The 24,248-nt window shown below is 32.8% G+C and overlaps 1 protein-coding gene and 1 long non-coding RNA gene across 4 annotated transcripts in view; both read left to right on the top strand.

Moving 5' to 3' along the window:
- Window positions 1-24,029, top strand: part of LOC115209188 (transmembrane protein 94) — a 92,232-nt gene extending 68,203 nt beyond the window's left edge. Inside the window, exons 17-29 of one of the 3 annotated variants that reach the window (XM_029777433.1) lie at window positions 200-364; window positions 1,122-1,302; window positions 4,116-4,199; window positions 6,206-6,778; window positions 9,740-9,839; window positions 11,722-11,830; window positions 14,375-14,552; window positions 14,661-14,906; window positions 16,208-16,350; window positions 17,802-17,893; window positions 19,251-19,359; window positions 20,431-20,592; window positions 22,302-24,029. In XM_029777433.1, coding sequence (XP_029633293.1) covers window positions 200-364; window positions 1,122-1,302; window positions 4,116-4,199; window positions 6,206-6,778; window positions 9,740-9,839; window positions 11,722-11,830; window positions 14,375-14,552; window positions 14,661-14,906; window positions 16,208-16,350; window positions 17,802-17,893; window positions 19,251-19,359; window positions 20,431-20,592; window positions 22,302-22,374 — 2,215 coding nt within the window. In that variant the 3' untranslated portion in view covers window positions 22,375-24,029. The remainder of the gene's footprint in view (window positions 1-199; window positions 365-1,121; window positions 1,303-4,115; window positions 4,200-6,205; window positions 6,779-9,739; window positions 9,840-11,721; window positions 11,831-14,374; window positions 14,553-14,660; window positions 14,907-16,207; window positions 16,351-17,801; window positions 17,894-19,250; window positions 19,360-20,430; window positions 20,593-22,301) is intronic. The other 2 variants (XM_029777435.1, XM_029777434.1) reach the window with 2 other exon arrangements.
- Window positions 10,650-11,413, top strand: LOC118762556. The gene is made up of 2 exons (XR_004998309.1): window positions 10,650-11,005; window positions 11,036-11,413. It is a non-coding gene; the product is annotated as an uncharacterized LOC118762556 (long non-coding RNA).
- Window positions 24,030-24,248: the final 219 nt, after the last annotated feature.

The raw sequence follows: 24,248 nt of genomic DNA on the forward strand, positions 1-24,248 counted from the left end.
CTTTAATCTTGTTTCTATTCAATAAGGTCAATTTTGTTTTTCATCTTCACAGAGGTCCATGAAAAAATAATCCTGGAATCAATTAAATGGACTACACCCTTCCACATAGCCTTCTGCTTGTGTTATAAATCATGATTGTTAATTTCTAAATACCATTTGTGAACTTGGCTTTTTTTTGTTTTTTTCTCTCTCTCCACAGAAAGAAGGTGTTAGATTTTTACCACCGAACTAGCATAGCTTCATATTGTACAGCATTTTCTTATCGCCCACTCACTACTCAACTGACATCACCATTAAAAGACCTGTATATTGAACTACCTGCTGATTCTTCTTTTATGTGCCAAATACAAAACCCTTCATCCAGGTATGAAAATGTTGGCTTGTATCTTTAACACCCTAGCCAAATTGTTGGTAATGGTTTTTTTTTTTTGGAAGTATTTTTTTTTACCTAAAATAAATATTGAAATAATAATATAGCCATTTGTATAGCACAGATGAAATGATACACTATGAAATTAACCATTAAACAATTTTAAATCTAGCAATGATGATTTTCATCAGTTACATTATTGTCATGATCCTTTGGTGCTACCAACAAAAACAATGTAAAAACCAGCCACTGTCACCAGGTCATTCTGATGATGGCGCTGAGAAGGTTGTGAAACATTGATGGACTTGAGAATGTTATTGCTTCCATGCTAACATCACTGATGATTATTTACACCATCATATGATGTTAAGACAAGAGCGTACACACACACACAATTCAGTCTACCAAATCCGCTCACAAGGCTTTTGTTTGACCAGAGCTATAGTTACACATTTGCTCAATGTACCATGCAGTGAAACTGAACACAAGACTGCATGGTAGGGAAGCAAGCTTCTTAACTACACAGTCACACCTGCACCTATTCAAAACAAATGCATTTATAATGTGCCTATAGTAGAAAGGATTATTATTATTTCTATAATCTACGAAAACAAAAATAGACTTGTAAGATAAATTTTTTTATGAAATGGAAAATAATTCTTCATGCTAGCTTGATATAAAAATAAATCCCCATTGAAAGTTATTTACTCCTTTCTAGTCATTTGTTTATATTTTATTTACTTCTTTACAGAAGAAATGAGTGTCTGAAACTAGACAGTGGTAAGTTAACAAAACAGCATTGGTGCTTTAGTGCAGACTCCCTAGTAACAGATGATGGACCAAGCCCTCAAGATAATGTCCCAGCTTGTTTCCAGATGCAGTGCAGCCAAATTTTTATGGGTATGGTTGCCATGCAATATCAAGCTAGAATGGTAAGTTTGTATTTTGTAAAGTTTTGGTAATCTTTTTAAGGTATGTAGGATAGAGGGGTAATTCTTTGAAAGATCTCTCCATTATATTGATTTAAAAAAAATTTACATGGTTTAGAGAAGTAATGGATAATACATTCGCTATATATCAGCAGTGACAGACTTTATCTATACTGTGACTGCAGAACACAAATCATTGACAAGCCCCAGGAAGGGTGAAACTTGTCTGGTGTTCTTGTGATTCACTGCTGGGTCAGTATTTGTCCTCCAATGTATATTGTTTTTAACACATGTCTATGAAAAAATTTTCTCCCAAACAACACCACAGCATCAGATCTGTCTATGTGTGTGTGTGTTTCCACATCTCCATTTGAAAGCATTTTAGCAGTTGTGATGCTTTGTTCTTATTTTCCATAAATATTACATCCTCTACCTTAGCAATGTTGATCGTTTTGTTGTGTGACGGCCTGTAGAATAAAACTACCCTAATTAAAAAATAAGTAAAGGTTGATGACAGGAAAGGCATCCAACTATAAAATGCTGTTTTAGTAATTTTTGTCCAGCCCATGTGAGCATAGAAAAATCAGTCAGATGACAATGATGACTGTAATAGCAGCAGCATATTGTTGCAAATCAATTCAGAAAAGGTTATGTTTACTTTACTAATTTAATATTTTACTAATTTAGTAAAGTAAAATTTTGGAAAAGTACTAGAATATGGCAGAAACTAACCCTATGTCTGTCCAAAGCATTTTCATAAGCTTGTCCTAAACATCCATACTTGTTTTCAGACTTTTAGTTATCCCTTGTTTTATATGTCCTGAATAAACCTTTCTTTTTGTAAATCCTAAGTTACTCTGGTAGTTGAAAAAAAAGATTGGAAATGTATCTCTTATTATAAAAGGCAGATTTTATCTGCCTCCCTTTGTCAGTTATAGAAATCTAGAATATAGGATTTCTTCAATTACAATTTACCTAGCATTTTTAAGAGTAGAATGCATCGGGTCATGCCAGGTCCAGTTTTTAAAATTTAAACTCCAATTAAGCAAAATTTACAGAAAACTCACATTCTGGTGTGTATGTCAAATGCTTTTCTTAGTCTGGTTTACAGCACACGCAAACGCACACACACAGTGTGCAACGAATAAAGTGAAACTAATTCACTGTGTGTGTGTTGACAGGTAGACAATAGAATGCGATGGCGATGGCCATGATATATGTGTTTCTGTCTATCACGCTGATAGATACATGAGTAAAATGTATGGCGAGATAAGAGTGAGTGAAAATGTTCTTGGAAGAGAGTAAATAGCGACAGTGATTTGAGGAAGACTAAACTGAAAGTATGAAACAGTGTTTATGTATAAACAGATGACACTTATATATAGTTATTTATAAATGTATGCATCCGTTTAACCCTTTCGTTACCAAACCGCCCGAATTTACCTATTCATATTTAAATGAGAATATCAGAGTAAATCCCTTTAGTACATTCGTGAAAACACGTATTATACTTCGTAAACACTTCAAATACAGTTTTGTACAAAAATCGAAGTGTAATTTTAATTCCGTGAATTATGGGAGATTTTTTTCCGAAATTTGTTCCTATTGTGTTTTCAAAATTTGTAATTCTGACAAAAAATGGATACGAATTTCATTATATCAAGCAGCGAGTCAGAATTCGAAGGATTTTCTACTGAAGACCTTCATAAATCTAACTCTATGACTGAAAAAAAAAAGCATCTTTATATAAGAGTGAAGTTGTGTGTCTGTCTCCTACGATTTAGATTCCTAACTACTCCCACATTTTGCGGTGCAGTTTAACCAAAAGCGGGTATCTTATAGTCGTGATTCATATCGAGCCCTTCTGGGTATTAGTGCGCATCTACGATGAGTCTACGATTTTAAAAAAATTTACCATCATATTTTTCCATTTTAATGCATTTTTTCGCTTTTATATAAGGGAAGTAACTCTCTAAAAATATCTACGATGTGTCAACGATTTAAAAAAAAAATTTACCTTAATTTTTTTTCAATTTTTAATGCATTTTTTTGCTATTTTTTGGCTATAACTCTCTAAAAATGCTTATATAGTTATTTCCCTTACAACCCGAGCAACGCCGGGCGATACTGCTAGTATTATATATAATGCATAGATGCGAGGGAAATAAGTCTTGTGTATCACATGTGACATACAGGACAGGTAAAGGGTTAAAGCTATGTTTACAGACTGAAATTGTTCAGGTGCAAATAATTAACTAATGTTTTGCTAATAATCAGTTTTATTTCTGAAGAACTGTAATACAATGTAAAAATTTACTGGTCTGGCACAAGGCTGAAGATAAACAAGTTTAGAATTTATATCTTATAACTGAAAGGCTCCTATTTCTAGTACTCAGAGTTACTTGTTTCCGATCATCAACTGCTAAACCAAGCCTGGTTTTGTATTAGGTCTTGTAATTTGTTGCTTCTGGTGAATTAACAGTCTGACGTATATCAATCATCATCATTTAGTGCCTGCTTTCCATGCTGGCATGCATTAGACAGTTTGACTGGAACTGGTAAGCTGGAGAACTGCACCAAGTTCTAGTCTGATTTGGCATAGTTTCTATGGCTGGATGCCCTTACTAACACCAACCACTCCAAGAGTATAATGGGTGTTTTTTACATATCACCAGCACAGGTGCCAGTTATGTGACACCAGCATCAGCCACGACTATAATTTCAGTTTCAAATCTAAAACAATTAGGAAAATAACTTGTGATATAATGATATTGATATATTAATGTTTGATTGTACCTAAATTTTCTCTTTTCCAGGAGTTTGTGCAAATGATTGATAAACTTGAAACTGCGTTCATAAGATTTGTGCATTTTTCAAATGAAAATGAACTCAGAAGTAGGGTATGTATCCATCAGTAAAAATTTTAATGAAGGTTTCTAACTTAGGCATGAAGCCAGGAATTTGGGAGGTGGTGATTAAGTCAATTCTATTACTTAACTGGTACTTTACTTTATCATCCCTGAAAAGATGAAAGGTGAAGTTAACTTCGGTGGGATTTGAACTCGAAACATAAAGGGCCAAAATAAATACTCTGAGTTTGCAAACCCACCTGCCAAATAAACATTTTAATAATAATCCTTTTTACTATAGGCACAAGGCCTGAAATTTTAGGGGATGGGTAAAGTCGATCACATTGACTCCAGTACTTGACTGGTACTTAATTTATCGACCCCAAAAGGATGAAAAGCAAAGTCAGCCCCAGTGGTATTTGAACTCAGAACATAAAGACAGATGAAATGCCACTAAGCATAATAATACTTTCTACTTTAAGGCACAAGACCTGAAATTGAGATGGGGGCTAGTCAATTACATCAACCCCAGTCCTTCACTGGTACTTATTTTATTAACCCTTGAAGGATGAAGTGCAAGTTGACCTTGGTGGTATTGGAACTCTGAATGTAAAGGCAGTAGAAATGTCACTAAGCATTTTATCTGGCATGCTAATGATTCTGCTAGTTTACTACCTTTTTTAAAAGAATTTACTTCAGCAGGATTTGAATTCAGAATGTAGAGTTGCAATCCCATACCATTCCCAAACAACTCTACCAAATAGCTGCTTGTGCATTTAACTACAATAATAATAATCCTTTCTACTATAACACAAGGCCTGGAATCTTGCACGAGAGAGTTAGTTGATTATATTGACCTCAGTGTTCAACTGGTACTTATTTCATCAACCATGAAAGGATAAAAAGCAAAGTCAACCATGGTGAGATTTGAACTCAAGATGTAAAATTGGGCAAAATGCCACTAAGCATTTTATCTGGTGTGCTAATGATTCTGCCAGCATGTCACTTTATTAATCTCCCCATATAACAGTGCTTTTCAAACTTTTTGCTGGAGCGGAACCCCAAGGAAACATTCCACTGGCTCGAGGAACCCCTGTGCAATAATTTGTCTTATGCACACATATCTGCACAGGAGAATTAAAAATTACTGCCGATTTTAGCAGTTTTGTAACTTCTTGTGGAACCCCTGGACTGTACTGGCGGAACCCTGGTTGAAAACCTCTGCCATATAATAATGAGCACAGTGTTTTTATATATTTGTGTGTGTGTGTGTATTTCCAAAATCACACTGTAGGAGTGACAGGAGAGGAGAGAAAATAGTAATTCGGTGAAGAAGTAGTAAGAGTAATAGCCACGACTGCGAGGGGGTAAGAGAAAGTAATAGAAATGGGAGAGAGGAAGTGGCAAAGAGAGCATTGTGTATCTTCTACTATAATAATACTCTTGCATATTTCTCCGTCAAAACATATGAATGAGAAAGGAAGGGGTGATTCACTGATGGAAGTGGGATAGTGAAAAGTCAACAGTGAAACAAAAATCAAACAGCGCTTCAACTCTATGTGAGTATGAGTGTGTGTGTGTGTAAAAGAGAGGAATGTGTTTGTGTAAAATACATTTATATATTAGAGTGAGTGTATATGTGTTTGTGTGTGTTTTAGAAAGATACATAGAAATAGAATTACACACATATACACATTTACACATATATTATATATATAAACAGATACACTTAAAAAGGAAGGAAGCAGGCTGTGACAAAGTATAGAAAACCGCGTTCACTACAGACTGTGCTATCATACGTATAAATGTATACATATGCACATGCACAGTTGAAACACTGTTTGATTTTTTTTTTTCACTTTCTTGTCCCCTTTTTACCTATAAAATACAATTAGCTGTGATTTTTGATGGCACATAAGGATCAGCTCATAATATTAATAATAAAGAACTCTTATTTTGCTAAAGGAGTGCCTAAAATTTGCATCTTTCTCTGTTTTTCAAAATTTCTCTTTGAATTTTTCTTTGGTTTGTCATTTCCTTTTAACTTTTAATTTCAGGTATTTTCAGAGAAAATGGGTTTAGAAGCTGGTTGGAATTGTCATATTTCTTTAGCATCACCACTAAAATCTGAGGAAATATTCATGCCAGGGACATCTCAGGGAGAATTATCTCATCGTACATCAAAATATTCCAGTCGAGTCTCAAATGATACAATAGGGAGGGACTCTCATGGTTTGAATACTAAACTAAAGCATTACCAACAACAGCAGAACTTGCCCTTCAAGCAAAATCTTGGCAGTGGAATGCACAGTCGAAGTTTCAGTGCACCTAGTGTTATCAACCTCGACATGTATCTCGTCAAATTTGATGATAGTTCTTCTACCATTCAAACCAACTGCGATACCACATTTTGTACTAATCCTGAATTCCAAAAAGAAATGGAAAATGTTGAAAAAGATAGTCTCCTCAGGGACCCTTTAAATGACTCAGGTGAACTGTTGACTTCACAGACCAGTGCGTCTTCTGACGAATATAATAGTGAGGATGACCACTGTTCTGAAAGTCATCTAACGTCTAGTTGTGTTACTGATAACACAGAATTCAGCTTGCCAGGAGTTCTAGATAATCGGGCAAGTATTTCCTCTCTCTCCTGTTTTACCTTTTTTTTTTTTTTTTTCATGAATTCTAAAATTCTAAAATAAAATTGGACGGTATTGTATTAATAGGTACAGGCATGACTATGGTAAGAAGTGTGCTTCCCAACCACATAGTTCCAGGTTCAGTCCCACTGTTGGCACAGCATCTTAGGCAAGTGTTTTCCACTATAGCCCCAGGCAAACCAAAGTCAAGTGAGTGGATTTAGTAGATGAAAACTGAAAGAAGCCTGTCATGTATGTGTGTATTTTTTGGTGTTTGTCCCGAACCACTTGACAACCACTGTTGGTTTGTTTATGTCCTCGTAACCTAGCTATCTGAGAAAGAGAGACCACTAGACTAACTACCAGGTTTTGGAAAAAAGATAAGTACCGGGGTTAATTTGATCAAATAGAAAAAAGAACCATTCAAGGAAGTACCCCAGGATGGCCATAGTCTACAGGCTGAAATAAATAATAGATAGAAGATATGATATTCCTTTGTGTTCATCTAAATTGAGTTCATTCACATTTAATATTCAGCCATGCATTAATTAAAATGTTTTGCTACTTATAATTTTGTAACTCCTCTATGTAAACTATATATGTACGCATACTGAATTACAATACAAACTAGATACACATTGCTTAAGTTTATTACTATGATAGTACTTTCTTAATGAGTATGACAATTCATTTATTGATAGATTACTACTGTTCTGTTTTCTTGACATCAAAATCAAGGAAAAAAATATATTGAAAATCTTTAATTCCTTGCAAACACTTTCTGAAAATGGCACAATCTTGTTATGCGTGCTGTGTAGTGGCTATTTCAAATCTGGTCATTTCATTTTTGCATGATGCTTGTTAATTAGTAAAAGAACATGTTTGTTATGAAAGAAATGTTTGTAAGCTGTTTTATTTGATGCAGTTGTGTGTTGGTGTTAGGAAGGGCATCCAACTGTAAAAATCCTGCCAAAACTGAAGTCTGGTGCAGGCTTCTGCCTGGCCAGCTCTTGTGAAACCATCCCATCCATGCTAGCATGGAAGGCAGACATTAAATGATGATGATGATTTATGTATTTGAAGCATGAGGAATAATCTATATAAAATATGAGAAACAAAGGAAAAATTTGTTAATATCATCACTTAACATTCACTTTCCATGTCAACATGGGTTAAAGAATTTGACAGGATCCAGTAAGTTGCAAGGTTACATTGGGATCTAATGTCAGCTTTGGTATGGTTTCTATGGCTAGATGCCCTTCCTAATGCTAACAACTTTACAGAGTGTACTGAATGCCTTTTTCCATGCCATTGGCATTAGTGATTTTGCCAATCTGTCCCTCATTTGTGAAATATATAAAAAATAAAAAAATATTTTAAAATATTCATTTACTGTAATTTGTGGTAAGTTCTCTAAAATTAAGATTGTTCTACAATTTTCCCAAGTAGTGCTGATCTGATTTTAATTTCATATTTTTATCTAAAGCAAGATAATGGAAAAGAAAATGGAATAGCATTTATTTTGTTGTTTAAATCCTAGATTGACCTTGAACAAGCTGAAGTGGACACCTATCACTGAAGATGTGCATGAAATCATGTAATCTAGCAGTTCTGGCACCTATACTGGACAATTCTTGTCCGCTAATGATATATGTATGTCTATTCTTAGAACTGTGCATCTGTATGAGAGGTTCTCTCAGGGCAAATATGTCAGTATTCTGTGTTCAAAGAATATGTCCCTATCAAATAGGATATAAAGACTACCATTTGGTGTTAATGCTGCTTCCATCACTAATATTTTATTTTTTTATAATACAAAGTATATCTAGGACAACATTAGCTAATGTATTTCCCTTTTCTTGAGATTGGAATGAAACTTGGCTGTTATTTCTGACAAGTGACATGACTACATTAGCTTTTGTTATTTACTATTATTTCAAGATTGTATTAAATACTAAAATAATATCAGAATTGGACAGGCTCTTTAATCTCTAAGGGTAGCCATGATATCCTTAAGTATTGGGAATGTAGCAAATAGTTCTACTTGAAAAAAACATAACAAACCTTGTAAGTGAAAACAACTATTAAGTGAAAGACAGGCATGAAATGATGATAACAGTTTTTTGCTTCAAGTTACAGTATTTTTCAAAGGAAAACTAAAATATCTTTAGTTGCTGTTTTAGAATAAAATATTGTCATCTAATTATAATATTTTCTTCTATAGGTACAAGGCCTCAAATTTTTGTGGAAGGAGGCTAGTTGATTACATCAAACTCAGTACTGGACTGGGACTTATTTCATTGATTCTGAAAGGATAAAAGGCAAAATTAACTTTGGCAAAACTTAAACTCAGAACGTAAAGACTAACAAAATACTGTAAATCATTTTGCCCAATGTGCTAACAATTTTGTCAGCTCTCTTGCTATTCATCTAGTTATAGAAATTAAACCGTTTGAGCGTTTGGATTTCAGAAATTTTAATACTCCAAGTTTAACTACTTGATAGATTTTGTTTCTTTTTAACATATTAAATTGAATTTCAATGAACAAACTGTTCACTAATCCATGCTGATATCTGCCAACCAATAAATTCTCACACACAGTGAACAATATTCAGAACAGTAACTGGCATATTTATTCTTAATGTATTCTGACAGATTTGAAAATGAATATGCTAATCATTGTTGTGCTTGCCACTAGAGAACAGCTTCTCTTTCATGACAAATAAGTGTTCATAGCACATTTACTTCATTAGTTCAAGTGTTTCTGAGATACCAGTGTTTCAACATCTTATATCTCATCAGCCAGAAGCATCCCCAGACCAATATTAAGTTTTTTTTTCATTTATCTCTTTTATTTTAATATTTTTTTAATGATGTTTACTTTTATACTGTTTAGTATTATATTGTCTGTTTGTTTTTTTTTTTTAATTTGAGATTTCTTTTTATTCCAGGCCCAACTTCCAAGAGGTATTGAAAATATTCGGCCCCATCTTGAAAAAGTGGACAATGTGCCTTTACTTGTAAATCTTTTTACAGATTGTACTCCAGAAAGTTAGTTATTTTCTTTCACATTCTGCTTTTTCTTCATTACAAACTTTATTTCTTTCAGAATTTTAATTAAAACAAAATATAAAGTTGTTTCAACAGTGAATCTTTGATTACTGTAAAAACTCATGTAACTTGTGCACCTGTGCAATTTACACAGGTGATTTTCAGGATGAAAATTGTTAAAAAAAGCTTCTATTTGTGTAAAATTCGCACCAAAAAGTTTTCAGAATTGCTAATATGGCCAGGGAAAAAAGGTTTTCAATTTAGTTGTATTTAGCATAATTTCACTTACTTATGATTAAATTTTATTAAATTTTCATTAAATAAAAATAATTTCTGTTTCACAAGTATCCCATTGAAAACTATTAGATTACGAAGTGTTTCTGTTGTTTATAATAAACTTTATTTTACATTTCTTGCCCACAAGAGATTATGTCCGATCTGTAGCATACTTCTGTATGTCTTCTCAAATCATGATCACAGGAAAATTTGTTGATAATTCTTATCAAAAAAACAAAGTTGATAAATGTGCACAAGTGTTGCAAAATAAGTTTAATTACCAATAAACATCAGCTTGGATGACACTTTACTCAGCCAACAGAGGAAGGTGACCGATCAAACTGATTATGAAAACAGAATTCTGATTGGTCAAAATGACTTCTTGTCTCAAGCTCTGATTTTCTGCCTATTCTTGTCAAAACCTTTGATACAGAGTATCGAAATTTTAATCCCTTTCACACTTATAAAATGTTAAGCAAACTTTAAAATTTTATCATCACCGTTTTAGCCAGGAGACCAAACTGATAGTTTGGTAACCTGCTAAAATAAACATTAAAAATCGTAAGGAGAAAATAAACAGCTTTGGAAGTTTAACTTGGTGTTTATACTGAACAAGAGGTATGAAATTTAAGAAGCGACTTGTTAGAATATACACGTCTGTGAGGAGACATAAACAAGAATAGCAAAAATCTACTGTACCAAAAGAAATGATAATACATACATTGCAAGTGTTCTATGAACAGAACATAAGATTGCTGCATAATTCAACATGAATGTGAAACAACATTAAACATTGTATAAGGTAAATGAAGAGAGCTGATAGTGACGATATTGGTGGTGAGCAATTTCATTGTATCATAATGTAGAGAAAGTGAGCAAATAGCTTCCTGGTGCAAACACAAACTAGACTCCCTAAGCAGAGAAAAACTGATCTATTTAAGAAAATTGCTGGGCTCAATTGCGATAGGTAGAAACTCCAAGCAATGTAAAATATGGCCCACACCATTATTACTAGCATGAACATCAAACTTTAAAAAGTAGTTAACCATTTAATGGTTTTAGTAAATTTATACAGAAAAAGTAAGCATTATACTGTCCAGCATAAATAAAGGTCAACTTCATTATACTTTTTCTGTAAAAACCTATTCTGACATTAAATGAGTCAACTTCCCATTTGAAAGTTTACATTTGTATGTCGTTTTTCTACAAAAAAAATTTCTAAAAAAAACTCTGGAAACGATCTACTCATGTAATTTACACCCCACCCCCCACCTAAAGTTTTTTTTTTGTTTTCGCAAAAAAATGTGTGTAAATTATATGGGTTTTTTTACGGTAGCCAGTTGGCTCCTTCTTTGCATTCATTTGTCCAATGAGGCTGTCATTCATGAATGCTTATCATAAAAAAAAAAATCAACTAAAAATAAAGGTGTATTTAGTATTAGTGTAAGATATTGTTTAGTTAATACAGATGATATTTTAACTGATGTGGAGTAAGGATTTTCAGTAAGCTTTTTTTTTTTTTTTCATTTTTAACATGAAAGACATTTCAGCTTGAATAATCTGAAAGGGTTTTTTTTTTTTTTTTTTTTTTCCCCCCACTTATCAGCCACTAAGGAGATGATTAAAATTATGCAGGAGTATGGAGAAGTAGTGTTGTGTGTTGGTAGTTCACTGAATGTCAAAAACACAGGAATTTTTTTGCAAGCTGATTGTGGGTAAGTTTTTTTTTTGCTTTGTTTTTTTTTTGTATTTTTTTTAGTATTCTTTTTGTTTTGTTTTTACTTTTTGCTTAATTCTATAAATGCAATACTTTAAAAAGGGAAAGTTATTAAACATTTGACTCTTTAGCAATTAAACTGGCTCTGGCCAAAATGTTGTTTTCTATTCAATCTGGCTGAAGCCAGCTTCTCACACTTACCCTACCATGTTATTCTAAAAATAAACAATCACATCATCAAAATCTTGTAGCTACAAGATATTGCACGATAAATTCAAAACAATGTGAAGAAATAAACATATTTGACAGATTAATCTGAATGCTAAAAGGTTAAACTCTGCAAAAATTGTAATTAGCTGAATGACCATTCATTACACTAACAGTGTTAGTGTGTATTATACATATATGTAGAGGGGGAGCAAATATAGATGTATTGTTACTCGTTTCAGCTGAGTGAATTCCATCAGCATGAAAAGAAATAGCACCACTCAGTCCCAGAATTGAACCCATGACTTCATGATTGTGAGCTCAACACTCCTAACCACCTTCATTGTATTATCTTTTGCTTATTGGACTAGTATCTTCCAAAACTAGATCAGCTCTTGTGAAACTTGGGTAGTAACTGTGCATAAGCCCGTTTTGTACATGTCGGTGTGTGTGTTTGTGTGTGTATATATATATATCAGCGCCGCCTCGACTGGCTTCTGTGCCGGTGGCACATAAAAAGCACCATCCGAACGTGGCCGATGCCAGTGCCGGTGGCATGTTAAAAGCACCAACCAATCGTGGCCGATGCCAGACTACCCTGGCACCTGTGCAGGTGGCACGTATAAAGCACCCACTACACTTGCGGAGTGGTTGGTGTTAGGAAGGGCATCCAGCTGTAGAAACACTGCCAGATCAGACTGGAGCCCTGGCTTCCCAGACCCCGGTCGAACCATCCAACCCGTGCTAGCGCGGAAAACGGACGTTAGGCGATGATGATGATGATGATAAAAACAATGATAATAAGGGTTATTACAAGGTGGCATAGTATTCAGAATTATCCAACGTAATATGTCTCTAAATTGTTATGAGAATATTACTGGATTTCTATATTAACTGTTGGATAACCTATTTTAAATACCTAACTGTGGGCAAACTGGTAAATATTTGGAGTAATCCCTTACTATTTACACACACACACACACACATATATGATGGGCTTCTTTCAGTCTCTGCCTATCAAATCCATTCACAAATCTTTAGTCATCCTGAGGCTATAGTAGAAGCCACTTGCCCAAGGTGTCACACAGTGGGACTGAACCTGGAGCCAGCTTTGTTTCTTCATAACTTTCAGAAAATTGGTATTTTTCCATGAAATTTTCTGCAAACACCTATCAAATTGTGTAGATTATGATTACATCAGAATTTGATATAAAGGAAAAAAATTGGTGGGATAGCACACATACTGATACACACCACATATATCTACAAAATGACACTTAAAATTTCAAAAAATTGTGATCTGTGTCAGTATGTATGTGTACATGCTTACCATTTTACTTTCCACATCAGATTCCTATATAATCGTACCTCTGAAAAGTATTTGTAGAAGTCTTCATTTAAGAATACCCACTTTTCCAAAAGTTATGAAGAACAAAGCCAACTTGTGTGAATTTTCTGGAACTTCTCTTCCCTGCCTCAAAATTCCAATATAATTGGAATTTACAACAATATAATTGCAATCTACACCATTCCAAAGAGTATTTGTAGAAAATTTCATTAAAAAAATATTCATTTTCTGGAAGTTATGGGGAAACAAAGTAGTTGGACACATTTATGTATGTATGTCCATTGCTTTAACATAACAAATTCTAAGATTACATAGTTGTTATATATTTACATATCAGCTTGCTTTGCTTGGCTTTAATTTTGTGTGTAACAATAATTATCTAACTGCATGTTATATATAAACAAAGAATATACTTCTTTCATGTGGTTTGAATCAAAAGGGTGACAACAATGTGAATGAGATGGACTCAGTTTTTCACTACACATAGATATTAATTGGGTAGCAGTATTTACGTTCTAGGGAGAGTCATTATGCCAATATCATTAGATACAAACATGAGGTTTTTACAATGATAGTATGTTTAGTAACATAGACAAACTAAAATGCATCATTGTGAATGTGTGAATTAATATGAAAATTTATTGACCTTGCCTTACAACCATTTTGGATTTGATAAAATAAGAACCAGCTGAGCACTGGGGTCAATGTAATTCACTTACACCCTCACTTGAAATTGCTGGCCTTGTATGTAAAGTAGAAAGGATTAGTATTATTATTTAGGCGGCAAGCTGGCATCTTTACATTCTGAGTTCCACCATGTCAACTTTGCTTTTCATTCTTTCAGGGTTAATAAATAAGTACTAGTTGAGCCCTGAGTTTGATGTGGTCAACTTACCTGCTCTCTTGAAACTGCTGGCCCTGTGCCATAATATGAAATCATTATTATCACTATTATCATCACTATTATTATTATTATTATTATTCCAGATTGGCTATAGAGCCTCTATATCCACAACTCTGCCGTAATGAGCCTCAAAATGTAGAACTGAAACCAGTCCACACTCATTTAACCCCTTTACATCTTGCTAGTTCGTTGATGTCCAGCCCTTGTCCATTGCTGTTTAGAAATTATGAAAATATCAGTCTCATCCAACTTATTGCTGAGGTAGGAGTTTTCACATTATGACTAAATACTTTAGGATTTAAATTTCAATTCACTTTCTACTATTTGAGTAATAATCTGTTAAACCTGATATTATTCTCTCTCCTAAAGGCTCGTAATCATGTTTTATCAATGGGAAACTGCTTCCAATTCATGCTGTGCTGCCACCTGTCTTTGAGTCTTGTACAAGTGATGGCTACATTGTTCCTTCTACCACCACCAATCAGTGGGCATCAAATTTTGTGGCTCATCTTCATCGTTGTACCACTGCTCAGTCTGGGTCTGATGGGCAATCCTGTTGACCCTCGTAACATGACTTTAGCCACTGCTAAGAACTGTGATCATATCAACAAACAAGTAAGTGTTTCTTCATTTATTATACTTTCTGATCTGTCTCTCTTTGTTATATAATCTAAGTGCCATGTCTAACAATATCAGTTTCAAATTTTGGCACAAGGCTTGTAGGTTTGAGAGAGAGGATAAATTGATTAAATCAACCTCAGTGTTCAACTGGTGCTTGTTTTATCAACTCTGAAAGAGTGAAAGGCAAAGTTGATCCTGGCAGAATTTGAGCTCAACATAAAGACATGAAATGTCACTATGCATTTTGCCTAGCATGCTAATGATTCTGCCAGCTTGCTGCCTTACCTTGTCTAGTAATATTAGTACAACATAAAATGTGTACATTACATTATCTCATCCTGTATTATTGTTAGTCATCCTTCAGGAAGCAGAGCTGCAAATGTGAGATTAACTTCTAGGGAATGTGTGAGCCATGAAAGAGTTGTGATCCATATACCATGCATGTGAATCTTAATAAGAGGAAGGAGTGCCAAATGTGTTTGGTTTTACTTCTGTTGATACACAGAGATGAAAGATAACTTATTAATCCTGGGTTGGGTTGTTTAGTGTCATCTTCAGATGGAGAACTAGAATGCTGAGATAATTCAATGTAATATACTGTGAAAGAATTGGGTGGAGAGTCTGCAAGTGAAGTAGAGGTTGATTTATCACAAGTTGAAGGATTACTGCAGATCAGATTCATGCTAGTGGAGTGAGTAGTCATGAGTTTGTTGCTTGATCCCTTAGGAAGGCTTATGGGAATGAGCAGCAGAAGAGCCTTCAAGAGCAGTGTAGTAGCTGACAAGAAATCTGATTGGCTCTGAGTAAAAAAAAAAAAAGGTAGGGGACAATGGTGGGGATTGGTAGAATGTCCTTAGAACATAGACTGAGACTTGAACAATTTTGGTCAGGTTACCTGGATGAGAATGTATTTTGCAAGACCCGAAACACCCAGTCCTCCAGGATATAATAATGATCTGTCTAAGTATTCCATCTGTAAAAGTATAAAGAACTACACTGTCTTCTGTTTTTTTTTTATATATTATTGTTGTTGTGTAATCTTAGTTCAGCCCTGATCAAGCAGACCTATGATTGAAAACATTCTATTTGTGACCATTATACATTATTTTTAGAGAATGTATTTAAGACTAAATTATCCTTTTTTTTTTTTTTCGTTAAATGATAGTGTGATTTGGTTGCTATATCCAACAAAATGAACAACTACATTGGGGTCCCCTTGTAAGCGTGTTTATTTCTTTTATTTTCAAAACACAATTTTTCAAACTCTACCATTTATGTCACTTTTTTATTTGTAGATGCTGCTGCACTTCATGCTGTCCTTCATATTTAGATTTGTTCCTCCTGTAACAGTGGCACTCATTAGTTTTGCTTTGATCCTCTACTTTATCTGTGATAGAGTAGAAGGGATTTGTTATCCTTTTGATTTAAACCCTGAAGAGTAAGTTTCAAATTATCATTTATTAACCCTTTAACTGCAAAATTAAATTTCGTAGTTATTCCAGTAATTATGTTAAATATCTACCAAAAAATAGAATTGATATTTTCTGCAAGTCATGTTGCTTTAATAAACTTGAGTTTCAAATATGACATTCTTCAACAAAAGATAGATTGGTATATATGATTGCTTTCTGCAGTTAAGAGTAATGAAATTTTGAGTAGATATATTTGGTTTCTGAAGCAAAAGGGTTAAATACTTCAAAATGTGTATCCTCTAAAAATCAGTATTTGTTTCCATATCTAACTTTCTATACATTACAAATATTTTATAATGTAATTAATCACTGGAACTATATAAGGATGAAAGACTGGAGCACATTCACTTGTATGTCTGCTTGTTCAAATAGAAGCACAATGGCTTTGAGATCAAAATACTCAGACAGACAGTAATGTAATTTCAAATTTTGCTACAATCATAGTGTTGTATTTTTAGGCATTTAACTTCATAGTCTTCTTTTCTCAATCTATTTCTTGTACAGTTAGTAGCAGAAAGGATATCTTGCTGTAAAATTATTTGCTATAACACATTGCAAATATTGAAATCTGGAAATCAGTACCACCCATGTTAAAACAACAGCAGAGATGTAGTCTAAATTTAATTCTTTGCTTTCTTTTTTGTTTCTTGTGTGTGTGTGTGTATATATATATGGTCAATTCAAATGAACAAACAATAAAATTAACAAAAATAGACAAGAGGATGTACACTAGGAATATATTAGTTTGACATTCAGTGAAAAGATATTTTGATATTTCAAGCACATAGCTCTTTGTCAGAAAGGAAAAAGGGAAAAGTTCGAAGACGGAAAAGAAATCGGCAACAGCATGTGTGTAGTTATATTGCTGAAGTGTGTGCGTATGTATGTGTGTGTGTGTGTGTGTATATATATACACACACACATATGGGGGAATTGAGGATAAACCTGGGTATAAATTATTAGTTCCTACATATGTTTCACCATTGCAATTATTTGGAACTTGACAGTGGATATTGCTATTGCATTCTGTTACGGAGATCTAATATCTGAAGTGAGACACATTACCATGTCCTGACTTCATATATTAGACTTCTAACACATTGCAATAAAGTATATCCCTGATAATCAATTAAAGTTATGCGTCCAAATGCACTTGGAACATCCAGTGTTGAATTTCAAATAATCGCAATGGTGAAACATAGGTAGGAACTAATAATTTATATTTATGTTTATCTTAATCACTACTGTACTGGAAGCTGACTGGATAATGATAATCTATGTGGAGCTCTAACTCATACAATAGTAGTCATACATCTAATAGTACATGCAAGATGTGTGTATATGTGTATGAATGCATGAGAAACTACACTTCATAAGAATTATTTTCTTTAAACTATTTCTTGTCTTTTCTTCTCAGTAAGGCAATCTGGAGTACTTGGTATGAAGAAAACTCCGCAGGTTTTACAGCTGCTCAGAATATTGTTTTAATTCAGCTGGTGCTTTATTTTGGTAAGTTGATAAAACTTCATTCTCAGGTGTGATTTTATAAAAGATTTTTGATGTAGCTTAGTAAAAATATAAATTATATTGGTAAATTTTAGTCAGTTTTTTTTTTTTTTTATATTATCATTCTTAATTTTTCCTATTTCAAATTCTTGACATATTAGGTTTGCTCAACCATAATCAGCACTATCCTGTTACACTGGCCCTTGGCAAACCTATATATGGTTACTTGGTAGAAATAGCTGTCAAGTCTCCCTCAAATCATCATATTGTTGTAGAAAAAGATACATTGTATAATGTGGTTTTAAGTTTTTGACATGTGGAAAAAAGATGAAGTAGTCATGGCTGGAAAACCTTGATTATATACATGCTTGGTCAGAGCTGATCTGGAATTAAACTAGTCTCTGACAGCCCTGTATTATGTAGATTCATTTCATGGAACATGCAATTAGAGCATATTTGTTAAACTTTAAATATATATGTAAAATATTATCAATAAATATAACAATTAACCTGTAAACTTTCATTAACCAAAACCTAAAACTTTTTATTTTATAATAAAATGAATAATTGGTCACTATATATGCTGCACTCGGTACATTGCTAGTCTTATTGAAATTTATTCCTTCCCATCTCAAATCAAAGCTTTTTACTTTTACAGTCTAGATATAAATGAGAGGTCAGTTTAATTTCTACTTTAGCTAATGCTAACTTTCCTTTTTCTGGGGGTCAGTAGATTAAGTACCAATTACATCATTAATGACATGTAAATGTTGTTTCACCTCATTAGTGTGGGTTGGATAAGTCTGTTGTATGATATAGGTCCACTTGTCTTAACTTTTAATCACCTTATAATTAACTCAGTCACCTATGTATTTTGAACCAATGAGGGAGCTCACTGTTTCAGTGTAGTCTGTTAGAAATAGCAGCAAAATATTCCTCAAATACCACTCTATTGTCTTGAAATTGTAAGAATACAATATGTAGTCCTAGATATAGTGCTGAAAATAAGATAGGATCATCACAGCCAAAATACTTTTCAACAAAGATCTGTATCGGGTCCAACTAAATATTTCGTTATAAAATTAACTGGCCAAAAATAGATTATTTCAAGAATAAGGTATTAAACCTTTGAATTCTTAGTCTATAAGTTTATTACTGCTGTTTTGCATGTCATTTAGCAAAATACTAAATACTATTACACAAACTACAAGTAACTGTGAATAAATAAATAAATAAAGATATATATTAGTAGTAGTGGTGAAAAACTGCATGAAGTCTTATATCAAAGTAGCTCTATTTCCAAGACCATTTGTAAAATATTCATGTAAAACATTGATTTTATTGCACAATAACAAGTCAGTTGCTTCTCTTGAAGTGTTCATATCTGGAAGTTTTGTCCATCGGTCAGAACATGTATGGAAGGAGCCACCTTACACCAACAGTCTGTGGGCCATTATTGTTATTACAATGTACGTATTTTTTCTAATCTCTTTTAAGTTAATGATTCACTTCATAATCCACTTCATAAAATATTGTCAAAGTTTCATAGTTTTTTATTTTTGTTTTACATTTTAATAGTTATATTAGAATGAACACTATTACATTTTGTTTGTTAAGCTATTTGTATTTGGATGCCCAATCTATCATCAACCTCTTTTCTATGAAACACTATAGAACATATTTTGACTGAAGTAAATACTGTCTCTTGCCTAACAATGTGAAAATTATTTTGTACATTTAAGAAAATGTTTAACTCTAGCTTTTAAACCGGCTATATCCAGCCCAAATAGTCTACCTGTTTTATGTTAAAACTGGCCAAATCCAGCACTTCACACCTACCTTATAATGTTATTCTAAAAATAAACAATCACATCTTCAAATTCTCTAAGTTTACAAGATAATACATGACTTATTTTAAAATATGTGAGTAAATAAGCAATGCATGTGACAGAGTTATCTGAATGCTAATTGAGATTTGACTCGTAAGTTGATTCATCATACATTTTCTTCTATACAGCTTTCAGAAAATGATTTTATATTTGCATTATTTTCAAATTTGATTATATTGTAAAATAAGAAATATTAAGAAAAAAAATTACTGCTCAGTTTTGAAAGTTTTATGAAATTTGATCAGTTTACCAAAAAGATGTGAGAAAAATATTTTTTCTTTTTTCCATCTAAATATATTAACTATTTCATTTCATAAGATTAGAAAACTGATTTATTTATTTCCTCTTGTCTTTTTATGTCCCTGTGCAAATCTATGCAGGTTTTCAAATTTTACATTTGCAAAAATTTAATAAATTTTTAAAGCTAATGCTAAAATTAGAAACATTATTGAATGGTTGAAATGACCTTGCTGTGTGCCGTAAACACCCTTTTATATCCTAGTCTCATCAGACTGGACTTTTATTCATCTAGGGTCAATAAAACAAATACCTGCCATATATTGAGGTCAGCTCTATTCATTATACTCTTCCTGTTGAAATCTATGACCTTGTTCTAAGATGAGAATTTTATATTTTCTATTTTGTTTTTAGCTTGGCTTTTCAGGTGACATTCTTTCTTTGTGACATTGCAATATATGAAGGATTCAGTAGAGCGTGGCTGTCCTATGTCCATCCGGCCATCTGGGTGATCTTGCTTATATGGCCTATTGTCACTCTAGCATTCAGTGAATTGGTAAAGCATTATGAAATAAAGTGAGTATATTTCTGATTCTTAACGATTCTAATATCTTCTTGCTTTAATACCTTATTTTCTGGCATACAAGACGATGTAGCATATTGTGTAAACATGTAGTATAAACATTCAAACATCATCTTTCCAAATCCTGCTGCTTTTCACATAGAATTTTTGGTCCTCCAAAGTTGACCAACCACTTTTCTATTTTCTCTTTTGTCTGAAAATTTCGACTTGCATGCCAGAAAATACATTAACATAACTGTCTTAATTTGTCATGAAACATTTTTGCAAGTCAAATACTGATCCTTGGTTAGGACTGTGAGTTGTACTTTTTAGATTCTGTATACCCTTACTTGCTGGAGTTGATTTTATTTTGTTCCTCAGAAGTGATAAAATAAGTACCTGTCATATTTTGAGGTCAATTCAATCACCAAAATATTCCCCCGCAAACTTCTGTGGTCATATTCCAACATGTATCTTGAAATCTTTTATTTATTTATTTATTATTTAACACAATTTGTAATCTATATTGCAATATATTACTAATACTTAATATTTTTGACCTTCACAGCTTAAAATCAGGAGGCAGTGAATGAGAAGAAACCTGCAAAATTTAGTTCCTCTCTTTCTCTCTTTATAATCATTGTATGATGATAATTGGTACGTGACATCTAGGAGTAGTATAGATAATTGGATTGACACCAGATCTATAATTTTGTGGAAAGGCACAGTTTGATTAAATCAGTCCCAGTATTTGGCTAGCATTGATTTTATTGACTCATGCAAAATCAAAACAAAAGCTAGCCATGAAAGTATTTGTTGTTGTTTAGGCCTTGTCAGCCTTTGCCAAGCAGATCTGATACATCAAACGTTGATCATCCCATCATTATTTTTTTATCATCAGAAAAAGTGTAACTTGGACTAAATTATCTGATATGCCCTTTTTTTAGGATAGTAAGGTGTGATTTGAAAGAGATTTGATTCTATTTCTGACACATTGGGTGATTGCATAGAAGCTCCTTTATAAGTTTGTACTGAGAAAGTAAAAGGGACCCAACTAAGTACAAGTTTTCTCTGACCCTCTACCAATTCTACCAGTTGCCAAATAATTATTTAAAAAGTTTTTTTATTTTTTTGTTCAGATTAACACAGTCCTAATTATAAATATGATGGCATAGTTGATTGGATAGATTCCTCTATCACTGATGCTTTGCTTTTCATTCTTCCCATAAATCAGTACCAATGAGGTTTGAACTTAAAACAAAAAGCTATCACTATTCTACTGATCTACTAATTCTACTGATCTACAATAAACAATAATAGTTTCTAATTTAGACACAAAGCCAACTATTTTGAGGGACAAGAGATAAATTAAATTAACTCCAGTATAGTAATGGTAAAGTTGATTTTGGCATGATTTGAATTCAAAATGTAAAAAGCACAAGACATTTTGTCTGATAATCTAATAATTCTGCCAATACATTGTCCTGGATTCTTATGTAAGAATAATGATACAATTCTCTCTGTTCACCTTAATTTTAGAATATAAAATTTGGTAATAATTATATTTTTGAATAACATTGAATCTTTTCTGATGTATATAAACTCAAAATATAGCTCTTTGTAAAGTATTTTTTTTTTAAATTCATGTGAATTGTCTTTAACATTTATATTTAACAAATTCTGTATATTGTTGCTAATATGTATATTTTAATATTTATTTTAGACTTAATGTGAGATATCAGAAGCGAGCTCACCTAGCATTTGAAACTAAACTTGGAATGAATTCTCCGTTTTGAACTCTTCAAATCAAACATTTGGCATGAAGAAATTTCAAATGGAGACAGTAAAGCTCTAAGTAGCTGGTTCTTGTCAAGCACTTTGATCTAATCTTGAGATGCTACAAATAACACAAAGTGCTTGCATAGGGTGCTTTTGACCGAGCACTTGATGTAATTTTGTAACACATATACCTGAAGTACCCGTGTAACTGGTTTTTTTCATCAGACAATCTACTCGTGTGGTGTTACAGTGAGAAAAATGTCTGTTGCTGAGTGTAGACTGCATTCCCCAGTGTACTCTCTCTGTCTCCCACCTATCCCTGGAAATCTGAATTCAAACTGAACAAGATGATCATGTCTTTCTAATTGCCTTCCTTCCCCCCACCCCCATCCCATCCATCTCTGTTGGGATGAGATGAGATGTATATTCCACCGTGACTCAATAGCAGAGATTACCCAATAAAAACTGACAGTATAACATTTCAAACAAAATTAAAAATCACGATTATACAGATTATAACAACTTAAGTCTTGCTGGGCAGGTTTTCTGTCATTGATTTCAAAAAAAAAGTTGATGAGGCGTTTTAACATGGGATTTTGTTTCTTCTTTGTTTTTTTTTCTAACCCCCCACCCACCCACCCACCCACCCACCTTTTAATTTTGTTAGTAAAATTTGCTTTCCCTATCCACCCACCTGGAAAGAATTAAAATTACTCCTATATTTTGATTACTGAGTAAGTTATAAGAGTTGATAGCTCACTCAAGTATTGTTTATAGTAAAACAGTTTTTTTTTCAACATTTAGTATAAAAAAAAAAACAGCATTGACAGTAAAGAAATTTCGTTTCCTAGTGATAGATTTTCATAATTATAATTTTATAATCCACAAAAGAATATTGTTTACAATTGGCAATTTGTGTATTCTTTAACCTAATGCCTACACTTCATTTTCTTTCTATTTCATATTTTTAAATTCCACTGACAAAAATAAAAAATGAAATATATTGCTTTCAAGCAACTTTTTTCTAACAATATTCTTTCCGATAATTCAACTTCGTTTTCTCAAGGGAAGAATAAATTATGATTTCCCCTCTCAATAATTGTCTTTTTTTTTTTTCCCCCTAATAAAACTTATAATTGATATTTTTTAACACATTTGCAATATTCTTTGTAAAATATTAAAATCCAATACTTCAACGTAGATACCACTTTGTCATAAAGTATTTTATATACAAAATTGAGGAGTTATCTATAAAATACATTGTAAAATAATAAATATAATAATAATAATACAAGGCTTATTTTTCAATTTCTTCAGAACTTTAAATTTTAGAGTTGATTAGTCAATATTTTTTTTCTTTCTTGTATTCAAATTTCAAAATTCTTCTCCAATTTCATAATTCCCTTTTCATCCCTCAGACTTCTAATTTATAAAATGCAGTTCTCTATTTACACTTTGGTTTCCAGTAAACATAGAACATTTAATGAAATGTTGTTTACAGAGCATGTCTAATTAATTTGAAAATGAAATTCCTCTCCAACTTTGGGTAGCAAGACTTGGGTTCTATTCAGAAGTGATTTTTTATGTACAAAAATTGATCAAAATGATTCTAAACTGTAAATAACTTACTTGGAAAAAAAAATCATGTGGTAAAGCAGATTTACTCAACTTTTGTTCTTGTTTTGTTGTCTTTTATTTTCATTTTATTTAAACTTTGTTTAATTCATTTAGTCCTGTTTTCAGAACATTTTCATCAAAATCTGTTCAATATTGTTGTATACCAAGCATGAACAACCTTTTATGAACAGTGGTCCACATCAGGTATGGCTCATCATAAAGTGGGTCACACTTCTAAAAAATTCATAATTTTTCATGGAAGTTATCTCAACCA

Source organism: Octopus sinensis, linkage group LG3 (assembly GCF_006345805.1).
Source record: "Octopus sinensis linkage group LG3, ASM634580v1, whole genome shotgun sequence".
Classification (NCBI taxonomy): domain Eukaryota; kingdom Metazoa; phylum Mollusca; class Cephalopoda; order Octopoda; family Octopodidae; genus Octopus; species Octopus sinensis.